General features: G+C 37.2%; 1 protein-coding gene across 1 annotated transcript in view; it reads right to left on the bottom strand.

Moving 5' to 3' along the window:
- The window catches only part of Babam2 (BRISC and BRCA1 A complex member 2), a 404,038-nt gene that overhangs the window by 239,472 nt on the left and 141,616 nt on the right, over positions 1 to 22,950 (bottom strand). Inside the window, exon 6 of the mRNA XM_046441540.2 lies at positions 9,606 to 9,680. Within this exon, the coding sequence (XP_046297496.1) occupies positions 9,606 to 9,680 (75 nt within the window). The remainder of the gene's footprint in view (positions 1 to 9,605; positions 9,681 to 22,950) is intronic.

Raw genomic sequence — 22,950 nt, 5'->3', positions numbered from 1 at the left:
AACAGAAAAGATTAATTCTGGCTTTCAGTTCAGGTTTATTCAAGTCCATGATCAACTGGCCCCTTGGTTTGGGCCTGTGGCAAGGCAGCACACCATGGTGGAAGCATGTGGCAGAGTAAAACCGCTCACCTCACTGACATGAAACAAAGAGAGGACAAGGAAAGGACAAGGGTCACAAAATCCCCTTAAAGAGAACAACCCCAACGACCTAAAGACCTACCGACACTAGGTCCCTCCTCTTAAAGATTCCACTACCTCTCAATAGTGCTACCCTGGTGACCAAATCTTTAACACCTAGGTCTCTGGGATACATTCAGGATCCAAACTATAACAAAAGTAAATTAAGTACTATCATATTTGTTATCTCATGGACATGCCCAACCATCCTGTGTGGTGTGCCTAGCTGTCTTAGTTCTGATTATTATAATTGTATAAATTTATAAATAGCCTAGTTAAATGGAACAGTCTATAAACAATAGGAAGTTATTTCTTACATTTCTAGAAGTTGAGAAGTCCATGATCAAGGCACCAGCAGATTTGGTGTTCCATTCACAGATAGTGTCTTCACATGGTAGAAGGGCTAGCCAGCTCTGTGTGGTCTCTTTTTATATAGGCAATAATCTCATTCATGAGGATTCCACTTTCATGACTTGATCACCTCCCAAAAGGCTCCACCTAATACTGCTGCCTTGGGGGTTGGGATTTCAGCATGTGAATTTGGGGTGGGGGGGACACAAAATTTCATACCACAGCAATAGCTGACTTTATTTTAACAGTTGGGGAAACTAAGATATGAAAAAGAAATGAGTAAATTATATCATGTTAACAAATTATTTAAAAGTAAGAGGGTAAAGAGAACAAAGGGAGGGAGGAAAGAAGGAAAGGAAGAAAGGGAAGAAGAAAGGAGGGAGGAAGATTTCAACAGCGTTGAAGGTGCTAGTAAAATATTTTTTAAAATACTATTATAGTTTGGATCTTAAGAATCCCCCCAAGGTTGGCCACCAGCCTGCGGCACTATTGGGAGGCAGTAAGACCTTTAGGAGGTGGGGTCTAACGAAATTAGGATATTAGGTCACCGGTGGCCTGTCATTGAAGGGGACATTTAGACTAAGGCCTTGTTATAGTTGGAATGTGAGGTGTCCCCCAAAAGAAGGAATGATTGGGTTACAGATTTAACTTAATCATTGAATTAATAACTGGATGAACTGGAGACAGATGGGGTGTGGCTATGGAGTACATATTTTCTATCTCAAGAATGGAGATTCTCCGCCACCCCCCTCTGTTTCCTGATCATGATGTGAACTGCTTCCCTCTGCCATGATGTTCTGCCTCACCTTGAGCCCCGAGGAATGGAGCCTGATGTCTGTGGATTGAGACCTCTGAAACCATGAGCCCTCAACAAACCTTTCCTCCTCTACAGTTGTTCTCGTAGGGTCCTTTAGTTGCAGCAGTGAAAAAGCTGACTAAACCAGGTCCCTTCTTTTCTTTCTCTCTCTGCTTCCTAGCATCATATGGTGAGCAGCCTCCTCTGCCACACACTCCTGACATGATGCACTATGCTGCCACAGGCTCAAAGCAACCTGGGCAAGTGGCAAAGGACTCAAACTATGAGCCAAAATAAACTTTCCTCCCTATAAACTGATCATCTAGGATATTTCATCACTGTGATGGAAAGCTAACACAGAGCCGTGGTAAAAAACCACTCAAAGAACCAAATCCTTTTACTTATCTATGATGCACCAGGTGCCTTTATGAAGAAACATGCCCTTCCATAATCCGTAAAGGGATCAGCAAACTACTGCCCTTATAATCCAGTCCAATGCCTGCTTCTGAAAATAAAGTTTTATTGGAACCCAGCCACACTCTTCCATTTACATATTGTCTGTAGCTGCTGTCGTGCTATGACAGCAGAGCTGAATAGTTATGACAGAGACCATATGGCACAGCAGCCAAAATTTTACTATCATGCCCTTTAGAGAAGCTTGCTGGCCCCTCAGCCAGAGAGAACTGCTCTCTAAACCCTGCTTCTCTTTCTGGAAAAGGAGGTGGGACAAGGACAACTAACTGAAGGTCATGGGTCCCCTCCTTGATGCAGGAATAGAGGACATTTCCCCACTCAGTAAATGCTCAAACCATGTCACATGCAAATTTTGGGTCAGATTTAGTAATGATAAATCAGGCTTATTCCAGGAATAAATGCAACCCAACTTTTCTAGAACATATTTCTAGGTGTACATTCCTACTTTTTTAAAAGCTTGTCTATTCCTATTTGATTAGGCAGAAACTATTCCTTTAAAATAAGATAATAAGGGCGCCCCAGGAATCTCTTATGCTTTTTCAAGTTCCAGACAACTGCTTTGCTTTAAAGACAGATTGCACAAGAGTGACTTAAAGCAGTCTTTCGTCCTAAAAGCTGCTTATTAATCATGACTTTACTGGATCCCAAAACAATTGTCTCAACTAAAAGACCTCAAATTCGGAGGGATCATTTAATGTGTGGTAAAGAGACAAATCTCTGTGAGGTCAGCCTTTGAATTTACACTCATTTGTGAGGATCAGAGGGTGTTTTATGTTTTCTATCTCCTGCTTGCTGAGAAATAATTATAATCAACACTTATCACCTGAAGAAGCTTGTTGATTTTAAATAAAAGGGAATATTTTGGGGAAACCACCAATTTCCTTCCTAGGAAATAGGTGAAACCAAATGGACTTCCAAACAATTCTAAATTAAGAAGGACAATGCAATGATAACTCCCCAGAAAAAGTTCTAGGGCCTCCTCCTTAATGTAAAAAATATGCAAAATCCTCCAGTGATCATAAGGGAAGGTGAGAAGAATGAGAAATTTCTAAACTCCCAATTTACTAAAACTCAGTCATTGATGAGAAGTCACAAAACGTGACTGTCACTCATACACTTTAAGACACCAATGTCATTACCTAGCTTTACTAACTATATGAAAGAATGATAGCACCACTTGAAATAGAAGTAGCCCAGTGACATTTCTTTAAACTCTCCAAAGGAAGAACATCAATAAGATTATTATGTTCAAGAATATTATGAATTTAAACAAACTCATGTAAAAAAAACGTATAATTATTTGGGATAGTATATCTATCTGAAACTATCATTTCAGTTCTTTCTTCTAGACAATTTCACTTGATCGTTTCAGCTCTTTAAGTTTCTTTTCCTTTCCCATAATACTTTTTGTTAAATACCTACTAATATTTTAATAATCAGTTACAAGTTTATTAATACCAATAATCTGGCCTCTATCCTGCCCATTCTTCTGAGAGTGTTCTCTCTACTCTCACTCTCAAATGTTCTTGGTTCATTCAATGGCATCTGGCCATTCCCTTCTCTATGAATATTCTATTTATTTATTTATTTATTTATTTATTTATAGTTGTAGTTGAATGCAATATCTTTATTTTATTTATTTATTTTAGGTGGTGCTGAGGATCGAACCAGGGCCTCACACATGCTAGGTAAGCACTCTACCGCTATTTATTTATTTATTTATTTATTTATTTATTTATTTATAGTTGTAGTTGAATGCAATATCTTTATTTTATTTATTTATTTTAGGTGGTGCTGAGGATCGAACCAGGGCCTCACACATGCTAGGTAAGCACTCTACCGCTGAGCCACAACCCCAGCCCTCTATGAATATTTTTAAAACTCTGGCTTATACAACTCTGGGCTCATGTTGACCTTCTGCCTCTATGACAGTTCTCTTCCATTGGATCTTCCAGGTTCAGGCTTTAGCTTCCCATAGGTGTATGCTGAACCTTCTCCTTCAGGAGGCTCACTTTGGTTTTATTATCTCTCTTTTTCATTCTGACCTCTTAGTGCTCCTCCCCCTCCTTGCTACAAATAACTCAAACTAGATATTAAGTCAAAAGTTTCAAATAAACACAGTCTTGGGCGAGAAATTAAACTACTTTTAATGTGTGGTTTGGGGCTCTCTATTCTTATGTCAATTAAATAAATTCTCTAAGAAAAGATTTTTTTTAATGGGGGCTTCAAAGCAGGGGGGAAGAGCATACGCGAAGCAGTACCTCTGGAAATCATGCAGCACTGGCAGGATAGTGAGTATGGCTGCCTGCTCCTGTGTCTGATTCTGCCCTACATGGGAGGCAGGCTTCAAAGGAGCATTCAACTGGTTTCAAGAGAAGATTAAAATAGACTACTCCAAAACTGTAGGGAGCCTGGACATGGGAGAGAATGAATCCAAGAAAACAAAATAGGAAGTAATTACCCTGATAATCCCAGCATAAGGGAATGAAAACTACCTGCCTAAGAAGTCTGAATTATCTCCTACCATTCAAGACCTTTACAATTTTATCTTTCCAGTTTTATCCCTCATTAATCTCTTGTGAGAAATTTCTCTTGCATTCTAGATTACTACACAGTGTCCAAATTAAATACATCCAACAGTCCCACCACTGGCTGCATCATCACCCACACTTGAGCCGTCCCCTTACCCCTTCCAGCTTCAAAAAGCCACACTGTTCACAGGTCAAGCTTATGCCCAAACTTGGTCCTACATCTCCTTCACCATTCTAATGCATTTTTATTTTTTTAAAAACCTGCTGTACATGTAGCATTCAAGTTAGTACTTAACTATTTTCTAATTAATGTTTGTTAGCTTACCAAATATCTTAAAAGATATTTGACAATAATGATTAAGCTTAAAATTTCTTTTTGTGTGTGTGGTTGTTTGGTTTGTCTAATCCTAGTGTCAGTTTGAGTCAAAATCAACACTTAAGTGTCCTGCATAGTACTGCACACAGAAAACAAACCCTGCCCATTTAAGGGACTCTGCTACAGTTACTGCAAGCAGCACAGGACACTGTGGGGCTCAGAATATTGAGTAAAACCCTAGTTCAAGGTCCTCCTCCTTTCATCTGCTGTGTCATTCATAGTGAGATCCCCCTTATTGTCATACTGAATATATAAGTCAAGGAAAGGGCAGAAGTGCCTTTTGCTGCCCAGCTGGTTATCAGAGTGTAAGGCTTCAGAGCAAGGGTCACAAACACACAGAGGTGCTCCGTTTAGCCCATAAAATGTTTTAAAAAAATATTTATCATTGCCATCACTTAAAAGGCAGCATTTTTCATATTAGAAAAATAAAAACCCCAAGCTTCTGAGTTCCTTGTAATAACATCTGCAGATCTGGCAACGCCAGGCCCATACTCTCACATGGAAAACAATTCTGCAGCTGTACAGCAGCTGCTGCCTCTGGATGCAGCACATACTTGTAAGTTCATTACAGTTCTCACCAAGTCCTACTATATGATATTTATCAAGCTGGCGTGACTCTGTACCTGCCTGGTCCCAGGAGCATTTGCTCTCCTAGGTTTGACTGAAAGCAGACTGACTATAAGTATGTAACCTGCTAGCCAATTTCAGGCTGAAGAGGCTGCTCCTGTATTGACAAGATCATCTCAGCACAGAGGGACCCTCGCATGCCTCCCCAACATCAGTGATGGTGTGAACCAACTAACAACGTGGATGTTCACTATAATTCTCTGCCTGACCTAGTCTCTTCAATGCATCTTGATAATCTGACCTTAACCCTGTTTTCTGCTTCTCCTTGGCAGTATGACTTACATGTGGCACTGATTGCGCCCTGACTGTTCAGTACTGACACAGGGGCTTCAGGAGGATGATTGCCTCACCTCCTGACATAGATGATCTATTTTAGCTTTTTCACCAGAAATTCATTTCTATCAAATGGCATGATTCAGATTCCATGGTGGGACTAAATTTCAGCAAGCATTCCATCGGGATGAACAGGCTCACTATGTCATGTCGAATAGTGCCAAAAAGATTACTGCAGAAACCAGAAGTCTAAGTACTCAGTCACAGTAAACTGTTACAGCCCTGCTTCTGGCCTGGTTCAGAGACACTCCAGAACTATTTAGACTACCTAGAAATATGATCATATTTTCTTATCCAACACAGAAAAAGTTACCACTGATTTTTTTGCAAAGTTATGTTTGCCAAATCCACCACCAGCAAGAAGTAAATCCTATTTAACCATCCAGTCCAGTGGGGTGGAGTAATTTCCCCACATATTTCTGTATGATTCTACTGAAGGGGTTCCTAACTCTAGGATTTTTAACTTTATTATATCCTGTATAAAATTGGCTCATTATTTTGAGAGATACAAACACATTTATGAGTATCATGTTTCTTTCCTCGCTAAAATACTATATTCTTAGTTTCTGAATATTTCTTGTTTAGATAAAATTTTTAGTAGACAAATTAGAACCTTTTATTTAGGTCCCTCACTATGGAGTATGGCTTCCCAGGGGAAAAGGGCTCTTTTTAAATTAGCATTACATTGTTAGGTTCAGTGGTTCTCAGAACAAAAATGAAGATGAGAATATGAATGCCAGTTTTCACCTTAATAAAATTAAAAGGAACCGTTTCTAGTGATTGGCTCTTCTTTAACAGAAACATGGGTATCCATAGGGGATTAGAGAATCCCTCATAGATATACAAATCTACAAGATGCTGAAGTCCCTTATATAAAATAGCACAGTATCTGCAAATAATCTATGCAGACCCTCCAATGTACTTTAAATCATCTCTAGAACTTTGTAAATGCTATGTAAATAATTGGGCTGGGATTGTGACTCAGTGGCAAAGCACTCACACAGCATGTATGAGGCACTGGGTTCGATCCTTAGCATCACATAAAAATAAAATAAAGATGTTGTGTCCACCGAAAACTAAAAAATAAATATTAAAATATTCTCTCTCACTCTCTCTCTCTTTAAAAAAATAAAATAAAAAATAAAAGTCCATCAACAACTTAAAAAATAATTATCATGCTGTATTACTTAGGAAATAACAACCAGTGGGGGAAAAAGGCCTGTTCATGTTAGTAGAGACACAATTCTTTTATTTCCAAATAACTTGTCATCTGTGGTTAGCTAAATGTACAGATACAGAATCCATTAATGCAGAACCCATGAATATGGAGGGCCAACTGCATATAATTATAAAATAATCTTTCTTTGGTTCAATACTGTAATGAATACTTACACTTTAATGATTTCGGTAATCTCCCTTTTATTCTGTGGATCATGTTTTCTCCCCAACAAAGAGACCAGTTGAAAAGTTCAAGGGTATGTAACTGAGCCAAAGTGGTACAGACATGGAAAGATTGGTCTATCTTGATCTTTAGACTATGCAACAGTGAGTCTTGTTTCCTGCTCCTTGGACTATGGGAACAGAGGATTTGTACATTTCCCATTTGGTTTACACAAGTTCATGCTGGATTTATACCACCCACAAATAAAGAATCCTAATGAACACAGAAATTTTTTTTTTACTGAGTTTTTATGTAAATGATTTATCTAACCCTTTGACTTAACTCAACCAAGAATAATATTCAGTCTCTGAAGCCAGGCTTCATTTTAAATATATTCACTCTATTCATTTAAAAACTATATATACCTGGAGTATAATATTAGGCAAAATCACATCACTGAATATTTAATGTTTTTTTTTTCATTCTTACATTCCTGTTAGTAGGTAAAATAGGTGTAACTGGTAATCTAAACTTCTGAATAGATGATGGCTTCATCATAGTGAAATGAAAATTCATTGTAGCAAATAAATTGTGAACATAGTCAAAGTCCATGCTATCTCTATATTTAAAAGCTCTGCTTTACCATTTAATTGCTTGGAATGATTAGATGAAACCACACTGATGCTGGTAAAGACTATCCTAACCCTAAGAAGTGGGGAAGCTTATTTTACTTTTGGACTATCAATTCTAGGACAAGTAATTAGGTCAGGAGCATCCAAATGCAAAGTACATGTAAAGCAATTCCTAAGCAGTTGTTGTTGTATTTTTTTAAAGTAAGGGTTTTACTTATTTTGTTGTTTTGGATTATTCAAAAGCTTCTCCTTTTTTGGTACTTGTTTTATTCTCCTTGCATCAACTAAAGATCCAGAAAGACATTAACATTGCAATGATGGCACTTCATCTATAGGAGAAAAATCACTTTATAATAATTCAGGGGAGAAAAAGAATTTATAATTTTGGCATATAGGTTCCAGCTTTCTCTTATCTGACTGACAAGGAAAAAGTAGAGTATGATATAAAGTTAAAACAGAAAATATGAAATATGATATTAAAGAGAAAAAAGCAGATTACAGGCTAATGCATTTCTTTTTTTTTTTTTTTTTTTTACCTTCAAGAACATGAGCAGAAGCAAAATCAATGTCAAATAAACAGGAAGACTACTCAAATAGAGAAGGACCAACAAATCTAAACAAAGATACTGGAACTGTACATTATGGATTATGATGCTTGTATGAACAATGTACTTGTATAAACTGTTGTATTTGGTTCAAAATGAGCTGAAGTAGACTTTAACTGGAATATATGAAAGAGGTCATTAAATATTTGTTAATGGGATTTCTAAGGAGACTGCTTGCTATTCCAATAGAGCAAAATAATTACTGGAATCAAATTAACTATTCTTGGTAATCACCGATTTAATATGTATATTTCCCAATGTGGAAAGACTGATATAAATTGCTGACCTCCAATATCACTTGGACTTCACAACCACTGGATACCAAGTGGAAAACCAGTCAACTGGAAACTAAAAATAAAAGTTTAATGAGGCACAAAAATCTCGTGTTTTACTTAAGGGGAAAAAGGGGGAATTTTCTCTCTTCAATGGAATGTATAAAACAGGTTCCCTAGTCTTTTCTATGGTTATAGACTATATTCTACCAAACCATACTTTTAACCATTATTAAGATTAATAACTGCTTATTTTTTATTGACTACTATAATATGCAGGGAAACTTCTACAAGGATTCTGTCTTCTCACCAGATGATTATAAATGCCATTAGCTCTCTGAACATCATCAAATTAGAAGGCAGAAATTTTTCTTACATTATACTGAAATTAAATAACCTCAGGTTGAAATAGAGGGTGAGGACAGCCAGCCAAATCTTAAACCACCACCAAAATCTTCATCTGGAATGAACCTGGGCCTATGACTTAGAGCTTCCTTTTCAGAACTTGCTACTTGGTCCATTTAGTGTCTCTCTGCAAAACACAGCCTTGTGGTCAATCTTTTCTCTGTAAAACATTATAGACCCCTCCCCCAAACTAGCTGCCCTAGGTCATACTTTGCCTGCATCGCATTTTAAAGAAAGCCAGATACACTGGTCTAACTGCAGTGTGAGTCTCTGAGACAACCCAACTTTGAAAGTTCCTGAGTTTACCTGCTGACATAAAATGAAATGTCCTTTACAAAGCATAGTTAATATGCAATCGTATTTAAAGAAAGAACGCATTAGACAATTTCTAAGAATCTTTCACCCCCATAAAATTAAATTGATCTTTCCAAAGTTTAATAATTTTACCTTATACAAAAAACTCATGTCTAAATGACTTTTAAGGTTACTAGTTTACTTTTAGGTAAACAAATAGTTCAATGAATCTTCCTATAAACATTTTTAGTAGAATTTATCATCTGAATACAATGCTGACAAACCATTTATACAAATAATGAGTTAAGTGGTATCATTTGTATTCCTTTGCTGATAATCATATATTTTTACCTTGAGAAGGTATGTGGGAATGTTGCTGAAATCCACTGGCAATTTCAAGAGAAAACGAGCTGAAAATTCACCAGTCTGTAGAAAGAAAGATAGAAGATTTTTAAAATTTGAGAAGTGACAATTATAGCCAAGGCCACAATTCATTCAACTTGTTCAAAATGCCTGCATTTTCAATTTGGATTTCCCAACACCAGGCAAACAAAGAAAGTGGGAAAGGCAAGACAGGGTCAAAAAGAAATCTGAAATTATTAGTTACTAAAAAGCATAATTTGAACTATTAAAATTTGCATTTTAAATGTACAATAATATGGCAGTATTACCTTTTTCTTAAAAGCATGAAAATACATGAATGTACAATTATTATTTTTAAAAATTTAAACAATAGGAACAGTCCTATCCCTTAGATTCATTTGCTTTTATTAAAACATGTAGCCTCGTCACTAATATTTATATCTCTCAAGGCTAAGACATATGTCACCTTATTTTAGAGTCTGTTTGGAAAAACATACAAAGGTCAAACTTCAACGTGTGCTAAGTACTTGAGTGGACCCTTCAAATAAGTTGCCAATTTCTTGAATGTCCATTAACATCGTTATCATCAACTAATGTCTGTCAGTAATTCCATCTATAAACTCACCTCTAAAAGAAATACGTACAGAGGTTTAGTTATTTAAAACATTTAATTAAGTTATAAATAACAGCGACTTTTTTTGTATTTTTTGCTATGTGAGGGATCCAATCCAGGGCCTTGTGTGTGCTAGGCAAACATTCCACCACTGAGCTGCATCCCAACCTTGTTTCTATTTTCTAAGAGAAAAAATTGAGTAAGAGAAAAAAGTTTCCTTCTTAATTTTTATGCTGGAAAAGACTAGGAAGTGATATTTCTTTTTAACTTTGTCATGGTCTTGAAGAGGAGCTTCCAGTGGCAACGAATTTGTGTGAGTGGCAGGGTTTGGTTCTTCACCTTTTCTCACTGCAAACAGGCAGCATGGCTTGGGATTTTCCCCTACTACATGTTTCAACAAAGAACTCCAGGGATACTTGAGAACTACTCTAAAGAATATCCTCTATGTTCTTCATACTGTGTCTACTAAAGAGGTCCTGGTATCTTCTGTTTTCCCACCTTAAAAAATGAGCCATGCCAATTTCCCAAAACACATCTTTAAACAGACCAAGCATTTACAAATATTTATTATGGATGAAAGGATGAACCAAATAGGCACCCATGCACACCCCTTACAGACACAATTCCACACTGTCATCACTTCTTTCTACAAGCCCCTCAGGAACTGGCTTCAAGGTTCTGGCCCCAATTTTAAAGTTCTGACCTAAAACCTTGAAAATGCGGGCAGAAATATAAACCTTGAGCTCAGAAGATAACAATGATAACTAACATCTGCCTAGTTGTTTGTTTTACCTCTTACAACATCTTTAACTTGCATCAACCTCGGGCTAAGGACAAAACAAAACAAGCCTAAACTTGTGACAGAAAAAGGAGAAATGAGAATTGAGTCTAAAATACCAAAGCCCAGGGAAGCCTGATAGAGTCCCAGATGCCACTCTACCACCGGGAATGTCAATGGTGAGAAACAGAACTGGTGCTCAGAGCTGAGCAGCTACTCTCAGTATTCAATGTCATTATGTGTCAGTTACCCACAACCCAGGGCAGGAGAGAATACTTAAGAGCCACCTAAAGACCTATGCTCTGGTGTTTCAGAGAAGATTGGTGAGATCCTGATATAATTCTGGTTGAAGATTTCCAGAAGGTGTGGTTCTGGTGTTATGTATAACTCCTAGAGGACTCTAAAGCTAACATATCCTAGCAAGTGTGGTTCTTTAGATCAGGACATAGCTGGACCTCAGTCTGCTTTTAAGAACAAGGATCATACTTTGAAAGGAGTAAGTATAAAGGCAACATAGAACACCATGGAGTTAAATGGGAGTTCATAAGAACACCACCTAACCCAGTGGGAGATGAAGATATAGAAGAGAAAACAGAAAATTCTTCTCCCCCTGGTGCCATATACAATGCTATGAAGAAACACATCAAAGAATACATACTCCCAACCACTGACCCCTTCTCTTTCTCCTCTATACTCCATTTTTCTTTCATTATTTGCTCCCATCAGCATGAAAAGATCATTAAAAAAATAAATAAAAGGTTTTCCTTGACTTCATATCTTTCATCAGTTTCCATCTCATTTCTCTGTTTTACTTCATACATAATTTCTTTTATTTAATTTTTATTGTTGGTTGTTCAAAACATTACATAGTTCTTGACATATCATATTTCACACTTTGATTCAAGTGGGTTATGAACTCCCATTTTTACCCCATATACAGATTGCAGAATCACATCAGTTACACATCCATTGATTTACATATTGCCATACTAGTGTCTGTTGTATTCTGCTGCCTTTCCTATCCTCTACTATCCCCCCTCTCCTCCCCTCCCCTCTTCTCTCTCTACCCCATCTACTGTGATTCATTTCTCCCCCTTGTTTTTTTCCCCTTTCCCCTCACTTCCTCTTGTATGTAATTTTGTATAACCATGAGGGTCTCCTTCCATTTCCATGCAATTTCCCTTCTCTCTCCCTTTCCCTCCCACCTCTCATCCCTGTTTAATGTTAATCTTCTTCTCATGCTCTTCCTCCCTACTCTGTTCTTAGTTACTATCCTTATATCAAAGAAGACATTTGAAATTTGTTTTTTAGGGATTGGCTGGCTTCACTTAGCATAATCTTCTCTAATGCCATCCATTTCCCTGCAAATTCCATGATTTTGTCATTTTTTAATGCAGACTAATACTCCTTTGTGTATAAGTGCCACATTTTTTTTATCCATTCGTCTATTGAAGGGCATCTAAGTTGGTTCCACAGTCTTGCTATTGTGAATTGTGCTGCTATGAACATCGATGTAGCAGTGTCCCTGTAGTATGCTCTTTTTAGGTCTTTAGGGAATAGACCGAGAAGGGGAATAGCTGGGTCAAATGGTGGTTCCATTCCCAGCTTTCCAAGAAATCTCCATACTGCTTTCCAAATTGGCCACACCAATTTGCAGTCCCACCAGCAATGTATAAGTGTACCCTTTTCCCCACATCCTCGCCAGCACTTGTTGTTGTTTGACTTCATAATGGCTGCCAATCTTACTGGAGTGAGATGGTATCTTAGGGTGGTTTTGATTTGCATTTCTCTGACTGCTAGAGATGGTGAGCATTTTTTCATGTACTTGTTGATTGATTGTATGTCCTCCTCTGAGAAGTATCTGTTCAGGTCCTTGGCCCATTTGTTGATTGGGTTATTTGTTTTCTTATTGTTTAATTTTTTGAGTTCTTTGTATACTCTGGATATTAGAGCTCTATCTGAAGTGTGAGGAGTAAAGATTTGTTCCCAGGATGTAGGCTCCCCATTACCTCTCTTATTGTTTCTTTTGCTGAGAAAAAACTTTTTAGTTTGAGTAAGTCCCATTTGTTGATTCTAGTTATTAACTCTTGTGCTACGGGTGTCCTATTGAGGAATTTGGAGCCCGACCCAACAGTATGTAGATCGTAGCCAACTTTTTCTTCTATCAGATGCCGTGTCTCTGATTTGATATCAAGCTCCTTGATCCATTTTGAGTTAACTTTTGTGCATGGCGAGAGAAAGGAATTCAGTTTCATTTTGTTGCATATGGATTTCCAGTTTTCCCAGCACCATTTGTAGGGATAACAGGAACATACCTCAATATTGTAAAAGCTATCTATGCTAAGCCTCAGGCTAGAATCATTCTGAACGGAGAAAAATTGAAGGCATTCCCTCTAAAATCTGGAACAAGACAGGGATGCCCTCTTTCACCACTTCTGTTCAACATAGTTCTCAAAACACTGGCCAGAGCAATTAGACAGACGAAAGAAATTAAAGGCATCAAAATAGGAAAAGAAGAACTTAAATTATCACTATTTGCAGATGACATGATTCTATACCTAGCAGACCCAAAAGGGTCTAAAAAGAAACTACTAGAGCTAATAAATGAATTCAGCAAAGTGGTAGGATATAAAATCAACACGCATAAATCAAAGGCATTCCTGTATATCAGCGATAAATCCTCTGAAATGGAAATGAGGACAACCACTCCATTCAAAATATCCTCAAAAAAAAATAAAATACTTCGGAATCAACCTAACAAAAGAGGTGAAAGACTTATACAATGAAAACTACAGAACCCTAAAGAGAGAAATAGAAGAAGATCTTAGAAGATGGAAAAATATACCCTGTTCATGGATAGGCAGAACTAACATCATCAAAATGGCGATATTACCAAAAGTTCTCTATAGGTTTAATGCAATGCCAATCAAAATCCCAACGGCATTTCTTGTAGAAATAGAGAAAGCAATCATGAAATTCATATGGAAAAATAAAAGACCCAGAATAGCAAAAACAACTCTAAGCAGGAAGTGTGAATCAGGCAGTATAGCGATACCAGATCTCAAACTATACTACAGAGCAATAGTAACAAAAACAGCATGGTACTGGTACCAAAACAGGCGGGTGGACCAATGGTACAGAATAGAGGACACAGAAACCAATCCACAAAATTACAACTATCTTATATTTGATAAATAATTTCTTATTAAAAAAATGAGTCTATCCTGAGGTCTGCATTTCCTCTTTTACTATTCTCTACCACCAGCCTTTCCTCACTACCACTCCAGCAAAACAGCTCAAAATGTCACCAATGGCCTCCCACTGCCAAATCCAATGGTCATTTACTTCTCAATCTTCGTCTTAGTGTTCTGTCAGTACCATTTTGACAGTTGACCATGCCTTTCCTTCAGTTGGTTTCCAGCGTCTTCTCTACTCCACTTGCACTCTCCTCAACTTCTAAACATGGGAATACACCTGGGCTTAACTCCAAGACAACTTTACTGTATTAGAGCTCATCCAGGCTCATGACTTTAAATAATATGTGCTGATGACTCCCAAATGTTCGATCTCCATCTCAGACCTTTTCCTAATCCAAGTTTCATTTATTCACCTACCATGAACAAAATCAAATTCCTAATTTTGTGCTCTTCCCTTGATATTTATTCTTCATTTCAATAAATGGGAATTCCAATCTTTTAATATCTCAGGCAAAAAATTCCAGAATCATCCTGATTTCTATCTTTCTCTCTTACCCCACATTCAGAGACAGCAAATCTTACTTACTCCACCTCCAAAACACATCCTGAAGCCAACCAGTTCTCACCACCACCTGGTCTGAGCCACCAAGATCGAAAGGCTGGACAATCACAAATGCCCCTCACTGCTTCAGCTCTTGTTTGGCTGTAGTTTATTCTCATCTCAAGAGGCAAAATGATTCTTTTAACACATTAGTCAGATCATGATCATTTGCTCAAAAATCTCTAATGGTAGAGATTTGGCTTCTGTATAGAGTACTATGAGGAAAAATTGAACAAAGATGCAAAAGAGGTGAAGAAGCAAAACATCCCAGAGAAAGAGAACAGCAAGTGTCAGGAGGGTTGATGCAAGTGCAGGGAACAACGAGAAGTTTAGTGTTACTGAAGCAAATAAGCACTAATACTGATTAAAGGTCACCCAGAAAGACTCCTCCCTAGTGTGAGCAATTTCTGAAACCCCCCAGACTGTGCCAACAAGCATTCATAAAATTTGTGAACACTAAAATGGCGACTACAAGTATGTGGAACATTTCCTAAGTCATTTCTGGGGGTGTAAAGGCAGCTCTTTAAAACGCACTATGAGCTTCAAAGTGGTTGAGGAAGGGAACTCGAGAGATGATAATAAAATCAAACTCATTTCTTTTTCATTTCCAGTTTATAAAGGCAAACTACCCACAAATAAAAAATATCCATTTCTAACTATTAGTATAAAATGTCAATCTATAGGTTCAAGTGGCAATTTCAAAACTTTCTGTTAAACTCAATAGCTCATGTGTGTACACACACACACACACACACACACACACACATGCATATTTGGAAAAAAACAAATGAAATGTAGGATTTTGTAAATTAAAAGAACTCTTGCACATATAAGGTAATAGGAAAAATAATTACATATTTAGCACTTGGACTCATCTGAACTGCTAGTTATTTTTGTCCACAAACTGCATTGTAGCTCTTTTGCCCTGTTTTAGTTTGTACAATGTATTTTTATTCTCCTAGCTATTTTAAACCAACATTCTTTTAAAAACTCTCAGATGATCCCTACTTTATCCCTTCTCAAAATGTTGATCCTAGGACTAATATAAATTTGTGTGTGTTGGCAACAGGCTGATTTACACAACTAAAGTCATAATAAAAGAAATGTTGGTCCCAGGACTGATATAAATTTGTGTTTATCAGCAAGAGGCTGATGTACAAAACTAAAGTCATAATAAAAGAAACTTAGGTCTATGAAGGGAATTTGTTCTACTAGAAACCATAAAAAGCACTTTATGATCTCCAACTTCCAAGCCCACCAGATTCATTTTGCTGTCGAAAGAGAAAAGAGGACTTGGCGCTGGTCTCTAATCACACTGTTAATGCTGGGAATTCACTTTTTGGTTCTACTGTTGAGTCTCCTTGTAGCCCGCAAGCTAATCTGCCTCTGTGAAACTAAGCAAATGACAGTTTAAAACATATTTTCGTGTAAAATTTAAGTTACAAACATTATATAAAAAGGAAACCATAAATAAAAAATCCTTTTCTACCTCCGACAATGACTTTTTGTGCGTCTTTGACGTTTCAACAGTTGTTCAAGTAATTTATGGTCACTTTGTTGTAACGTCAAAGATTGCTTCCACAGCAACCTTTCCTGTAGGCTGAAAATGAGACATTTAGATGCAGCCAAGTGAACAGAATTATTTGATTTTTTTTCTTTTTTGGTCAGTGCTTGGTTAAATCTTCTCTTGGATAGATGCAGAAAATTACCTGACCTATGACTGTTAAAATGTCAGTTTTTCTGCCAACTGCCTTAATGGCAATCTCCCCAGCATTAGCAATAAATATGTGTGTCCTTCCTTTTATCAAGTTATGGTACGTTGGCAAGTAACTTCAACTAACAAGGCTCTGGGTGCTGGCAATTTATTAGGCCTAAGCTTTTCTTTTGATAGGAGTAGCTGTGGCACGGTTTTCTCCTTTGGAAGTGACAGGTAGACTTCTCCTGCTGAATGTACTCCACGCTCAGGTTGTCCTATAAGGGGAAAGCCTCCTTTCTTAGAGACATTTTTCTTGTCAACAAATAAGCCTTTAGCTGCAATTGGCTGTTACCACTCAGATAAGTTAAAAGCTAAGATACAGGGGCTGGGGCTGTAGCTCAGTGGCAGAGCACTTGCTTCTCAGGTGTGAAGCACTGGGTTCGATCCTCAGCACCATATATAGATAAATAAATTTTTAAAAAGCTAAGATACAGCAAAGGGTGACTTAACTTTAGTTTGGTGACAATCTGGTAAGAGTGATTCTTCAAACTGACAACTTATAAGCCTAATTCTGGAGACTGTTCTTTGACATATACATAAATGCGTGACTGTGAAAGGGAAAGCCATTGTTAGTCTAATTATATAAAAATTTTCTAAGATATTTTATTAAATTATCCCCCCCCCAATTCTGTTCAATTGGTATAATTCATTTACACCTGCTCTAAAAATGAGAAAACTGAAGCCAAGTATAGTCAAGAATTCTGCCTATAATCACTGAGAGAATAATGAGTCACAGAGCTCAACCTTAAGAATCAAGGTGTATTTGTGCATTCTTGACATGAATTAACAACTTAAAACGTGTTGGCACTATGCTAGGTACCACAAAATAATGAGTAAAAAGAGACAAGACCGCAGCCCTTGGGAAGCTTACAGTCCAGTGAATGAGTCAGACATTAATCAAAATAATCACTCCTATAAATTATAACATTTAATAAATGATGTGAAAGGGCAGAGTGCTCTGAGAGCAAATTTCTTGGAGATATGACCCAATTTAGGGTTTGGGGTTCATGACTTTGAGGAAATCTTTAAAACACCAAGTCAAAACACCACATGGAAAAATACACAATAAAGGTGACCAGGAGCTGGGTGCAGTGGCGCACACGGTAATCCCAGAGACTCGGGAGGCTAAGGCAGGAGGATCACAAGTTCAAAAGCCAGCCTCAGAAAAAGCAAGGCACTAGGCAACTCAGAGACTCCATCTCTAAATAAAATACAAAATAGTGCTGGGGATGTGGCTCAGTGGTCAAGTGCCCTTGAATTCAACCCCAAGTACCCCACCTCACCCAAAAAAAAAAAAAAAAGTGACCAGGAAAGGTATGAAAGAGAAAAGCAAAGAGAGAGGAATATCTACATCAGATTGTAAAGTGAATTTCAAAAGTAAGAATTAGAGCATGCTAGTATGGGTGTTAATGGAACAGAAAGTCCGACAAGAAACAAGCTCAAATACACTCAGTATAAGATGATAGTATATGATTGGCATATAATTGACAATAGGTAAGTAACTGGAAAAAAATATCAGGATAAAGCCCAAATGAATAAAGCATTTCAGAGCATAAACTAAAACCATAAAAAAGGAAACGACAAACATCTGTATAACCTCGTACCAGGGAATGCCTTTCTAAAAGGACTCCAGACTCAGAAGTCCTAAAGGAAAGGGCTGATAAGCTTGGCTCCAGAACATAAAACCTTTCCAAATAGCAAAAGAACATCAACAGCGAAGTCAAAAAACAATAGACAAACTGAAGAAAATGTGCGACTCTATCACAAAGATAAGAGTTTGATGAAAAAAGCTGATCAGCTTATGAGAACAGGCAAAGGATATATCAGGAAAGAAATATGAATGACTCTTAACTACATAAAAAGATGCCACCACTGAACTACACCCCAGCCCAAGATCTCTTCTTTGTTTGGTTTTCAGTATTTTGACTACAGTGTGCCTTATTTATTTTGCCCCTGCATTTATTCCAGTTGGGGCTTGTAGAGCCTCTTGAATCTGTAAATATATGTCTTTCACCATATTTGGAATTCTAGGGGCACTATTTCAACAAGTGGTTTCCTGCTCTCTCTCCTTCTTCTCTACCATCCTATGATTCCATAGTCTTATACAATGTTTTGCTATTGTCTTATAACCCAGGCCCCGATTTCCCTTCTTCCAAGTAACAGGCCCCACCCATGATCTGCCTGCTTTGACTCTACAGCAGTTTCAGGCAGTGGCTTTACTTTTTGTCCAGAGCTATAAGTCGTTACCTGTGGAAGGGTTAGGTCAGCAAGAGCTACTTGGCCATTAAAAGAAGTGCAACCTGACAGCAATCTACAAATCTGTCAATACACTATTGACAATAGTGTGGAGAAACAACCACTTTCATATATTGCTACTGGGTTCATTAACTGGTATAAACTTTATGGAGCTTTTTGGTGATAAAATATAAACACATATAATCTTTGATCCAGTAATTCCACTTCTAGTTACTTATTTTATGGACAGGCAAAATGACATTGATACAATGTTATTTATTACTGAACTGTTTGTAAGGAAAAGATCAGAAACAATGGCCAAGAACAGAGTCCAGATTTAATAAATTATGTTTCAATTATGCAAAGTAACAATATACAATTGTAAAAAAGAATGAAGGTATTCTCTTGGTACATAAATGAAAAAAAAATCTCTGAACAATATTAAGTCAGTCAAAAGTAAGGCACAAAATAATGAATAATATGTATAAAAGGGGCACAATATATTTGTATTTGCCAATACATGTAAAAAGAAATTCCGTAAAGCTATACTAGAAAAAAAAATTGTATTAGTACTTAGCAAGTGGAAGAATGAAAGAAAAGTGGAATGATTTGGGTGTATACAGAAAATAATGAATACTAAACAATATGAATATATTATCAATTCAAGAAAAATTTTAAGTAATTTAAAAATTAGAAGTAAAATGTATGTAAGGAAATGCTTACAACTCATGTGTTCACTCATCCATTCATTCATCCACAAACATTTACTGAGAACGTACTGCACTGAGAAGTAGGCTAGGTAATAGAGACCTTAAGACAGATTAAAGCAGTCCTTAAGGACCTTAAAGTTAATTTTGACTAGAAAGTCAAACAAATATTATGGCGTGATAAGTGCTTTGACAGAGATGTTTATAGGATGCTTTGGGAGAAATTTAGTTAGGACTCTTAAGTTTCATGTGACAGAATTCCAATTTAAAATAACTTAAGCAAATAAAAAATAATTAATTAAAAGAATATGAAGTAGCCAGGCATAGAGGCACACGCCTGTAATCCCAGTAGCTCAGGAGGCTAAGGCAGGAGGATCTCGAGTTCAAAGCCAGCCTCAGGAACAGCAAAGACACTAAGCAACTCAGTGAGATACTGTCTTTAAATAAAATACAAAATCGGGCTGGGAATGTGGCTCAGTGGCCAAGTGCCTATAAATTCAATCCCTGGTACCCTCTACCCTCCAAAAAAGGAGATGAGGTATCCTACGAATAAAAATACAGCCCAGTCTTAGTTCCAAGGATTCTAATAGCCTCCAAATTTTCTATTTATCTCTTATCTCTGCAGTCTCTGTGCTTCATTTTAATTCCTATGTGCCAGTTTGGGATTATTTTGACTAGATAGATGACATGAGAAAAAAGATTCTAGATTTACATGTCAAAGACCAGCTAATTCATAAAGAAAAAAGTCTCCCCATTTCAGTACTAACTCCAAATCCCTAGGGAAGAATTCTGTTTAGTTTATGTGCCTCCCAGATCTAATCAACTCTATTCCCACAGTTCCTTGCAATTAGTAAGTTAATGGTACCATAGGTTCATTGAAAATAATTTAAAAACTAGGAAATTCTTTTCTGAAGGGGAAAGCAGATTGAGTCATTTGTACATTTCCAAAACAAGACATTTTGTATAGAAGGAAGATTCTTCATCTTTTGCTTTTTGCTACAGGCATTTGTCCATGCCCTTGGTGTGGACAACAAGGTATACACCACATCTGAGTGGCCGCGGGGGACATGGGGTAAAGCACCCAAGACTTCCAACAAGCAAGCAGCCTCACAACATAAGGAGGTGGCACAATTCTAGCCCTTCCTTACAAGCAGTTCTGGAAGTGTGTAAAGGAAATTGAAAAGGTTTCCTGTGTGTTTCATATGCTTATGTAAAACAAGGTCTTTTCCACTTAATGTTTCCTGCAGCTAAAAGAAACTTAAATTTCCTACTGATATCTCTATTATTTAATAAAAAAAAATAATGAATTTCCTTTTAAGTGTCAGACAGATTGAAGAAATTATCATCTTTACCTTAATGCCCTGACATATAAGGTAATTTTGGTACACATCTTACAAATAATGTAAAAAAGCCGATATATAAACCACGGTGAGCAAGACTCTAAGAAAGCATTCCTAGAGAAGAAAAATGAAGTGGGGGTGGACCTCATGGAAATCAAAGGGTTATCAGTAAAGAAAAGGAACCAGAGAATGGAGGTGAGGAGGGAGTGGGGAAGTGCGGGGGAAGTGATATTGGCAAAAATTATATTCTTATGTTGTGTGCATGTACAAATATGTAACAACCAATCCCATCATTATGTACAACTATAATGAACAGAAAAATAAATAAAAGTGATTTTTAAAAACTAGTTGTTAAAATGACTTCACCACATTTTAAATTTTGCTGTTTTGCCCAGCATGTTTTTAGTGGAATTCAGTAATAAACCACCAAATCTGTAATAAAAGCTGCATGAACCATAACCAAAAACTGAATTGACCTGTATGTCTTGCTGACATACAGGTCAATTCAGTATAGCAAATTCCTCAGCAAAAACAATAAAAAAGAGAGCCTCTGTAATGGGTCCCCTTATTTCAAATAACAACCAAATCCTAATGGTTCCATGTAGTTAAAAAACAAAACAGATGATTCTGGTCAATTCCTAAGAGTATGCATGTTTGACCATCACACTAGAGTTTTTTTTTAAGAACAAGTCAAATGTCATCAGAGTATAACCCCCGAAGCAACATAAATTCAAGAGGAATTATGAGAGACCTTTGCACATCCTTCTACCTGAGACTGGCTGGCATCACCAGAACACCTACTACAAACACTTCCAGCAAGAAAAAGGCCATCCACTCCCCAGCCACCAGATATTTTGATCCTTTTCTTTGCACTCTTGCTCTCCTTCTCCCATCTTGCTAGACCAGTGCTGCCCAAGAGAAAAATAATGAAAAGCACACACGTGAGCCACATAGATCATTTAAGACTATTTAACATTTGCTCATGGCCACATTTAAAATGGTAAAAAGAAACAGTTGAAATGTTTATGTCCCAATGCATCTAAAACATTAGCCTTTCCACATACAATCAACATAAAAAACTGATATTTTTTTCATACTAACTCTCAAAATTCCTGTGTGTAGCTTACGTGTACATACATGTCAATTCAATCTAGCCATTTCCCCAGTGCTCACAGTATGGCTTGGGGCTTCTCTGGTGAACAAGATGGTTCTAGACATTTTCTCGTTAACATTAATCCCCACGTTAAAGTCGATACTCCCTGCCACAAACACCTAAAGAGATACTTAAGCTACCAAAAGACAGGAACCTAAAACATTCCTGACAGGCAGACTGATACATACCTCCAGGTCAGTGGGCATGACCACGGAATCCCACTGCCTCTTCCAGCTAATAGGTCTTTTTTCTTTTTCTTCCAACTATGTGTCATCTAAACCTTCTGGCTTTACTTCTCCATTTCTTTTCCTGAAGCTATGAAATTTGTTCTTCCATCCTTAAAAGTCCATCCAAAGTAAGCAACTTTCTTTCTTAACTCATTTACACCTTGTCTTTCATACTTTATCCACACCTTGGTGATGACACCTTCTGCTGATCCACATATGGTAACTTCATGATTAACAGTATTTTGAAGAATAATATAAGAACAATCATTGGACTGTCATTCATTGGGCACTGAATATAACAATTTTTTCAAGGGTATACAAAAAAACTAATGATGATAATAATATTAATACTTTCTATTATTTAACTCCATGTTGAGCTTAACTCTGTTTCCAACATACAAGATCTAATTTAATTTCTGCACTATTTTTGGGGCAATAGTGTAGTTATCTCCATGAATGTCCCATAAAGAACCTATAGTCACACAAAAAGAGCTAGGAACAGAATTAGAATCCAAGGCTTCTGCCTCTCAGATCACCTTATGCAGCACATCTCTGAATGGACTCTGTCCTGGAGGAGTTTGCCCTCTGCCACTGCTCAGATCTTCCCCTTCAAGTATAATATCACAGCAAGGGGGGCTGACAGAAACATAAGATATTACTCAAACGAGGTGCTATCACGAAATGGCTCCTGTTCTCTCTGTATAGTATTTTTAGATGCTGTGAGAA

Source organism: Marmota monax, unplaced genomic scaffold (genome assembly GCF_021218885.2).
Source record: "Marmota monax isolate L192 unplaced genomic scaffold, Marmota_monax_Labrador192_F-V1.1 WCK01_AAM20220418_F8-fsc00010, whole genome shotgun sequence".
In the NCBI taxonomy this organism is placed as follows: domain Eukaryota; kingdom Metazoa; phylum Chordata; class Mammalia; order Rodentia; family Sciuridae; genus Marmota; species Marmota monax.
This window is presented reverse-complemented; position numbering and strand designations above follow the sequence as displayed.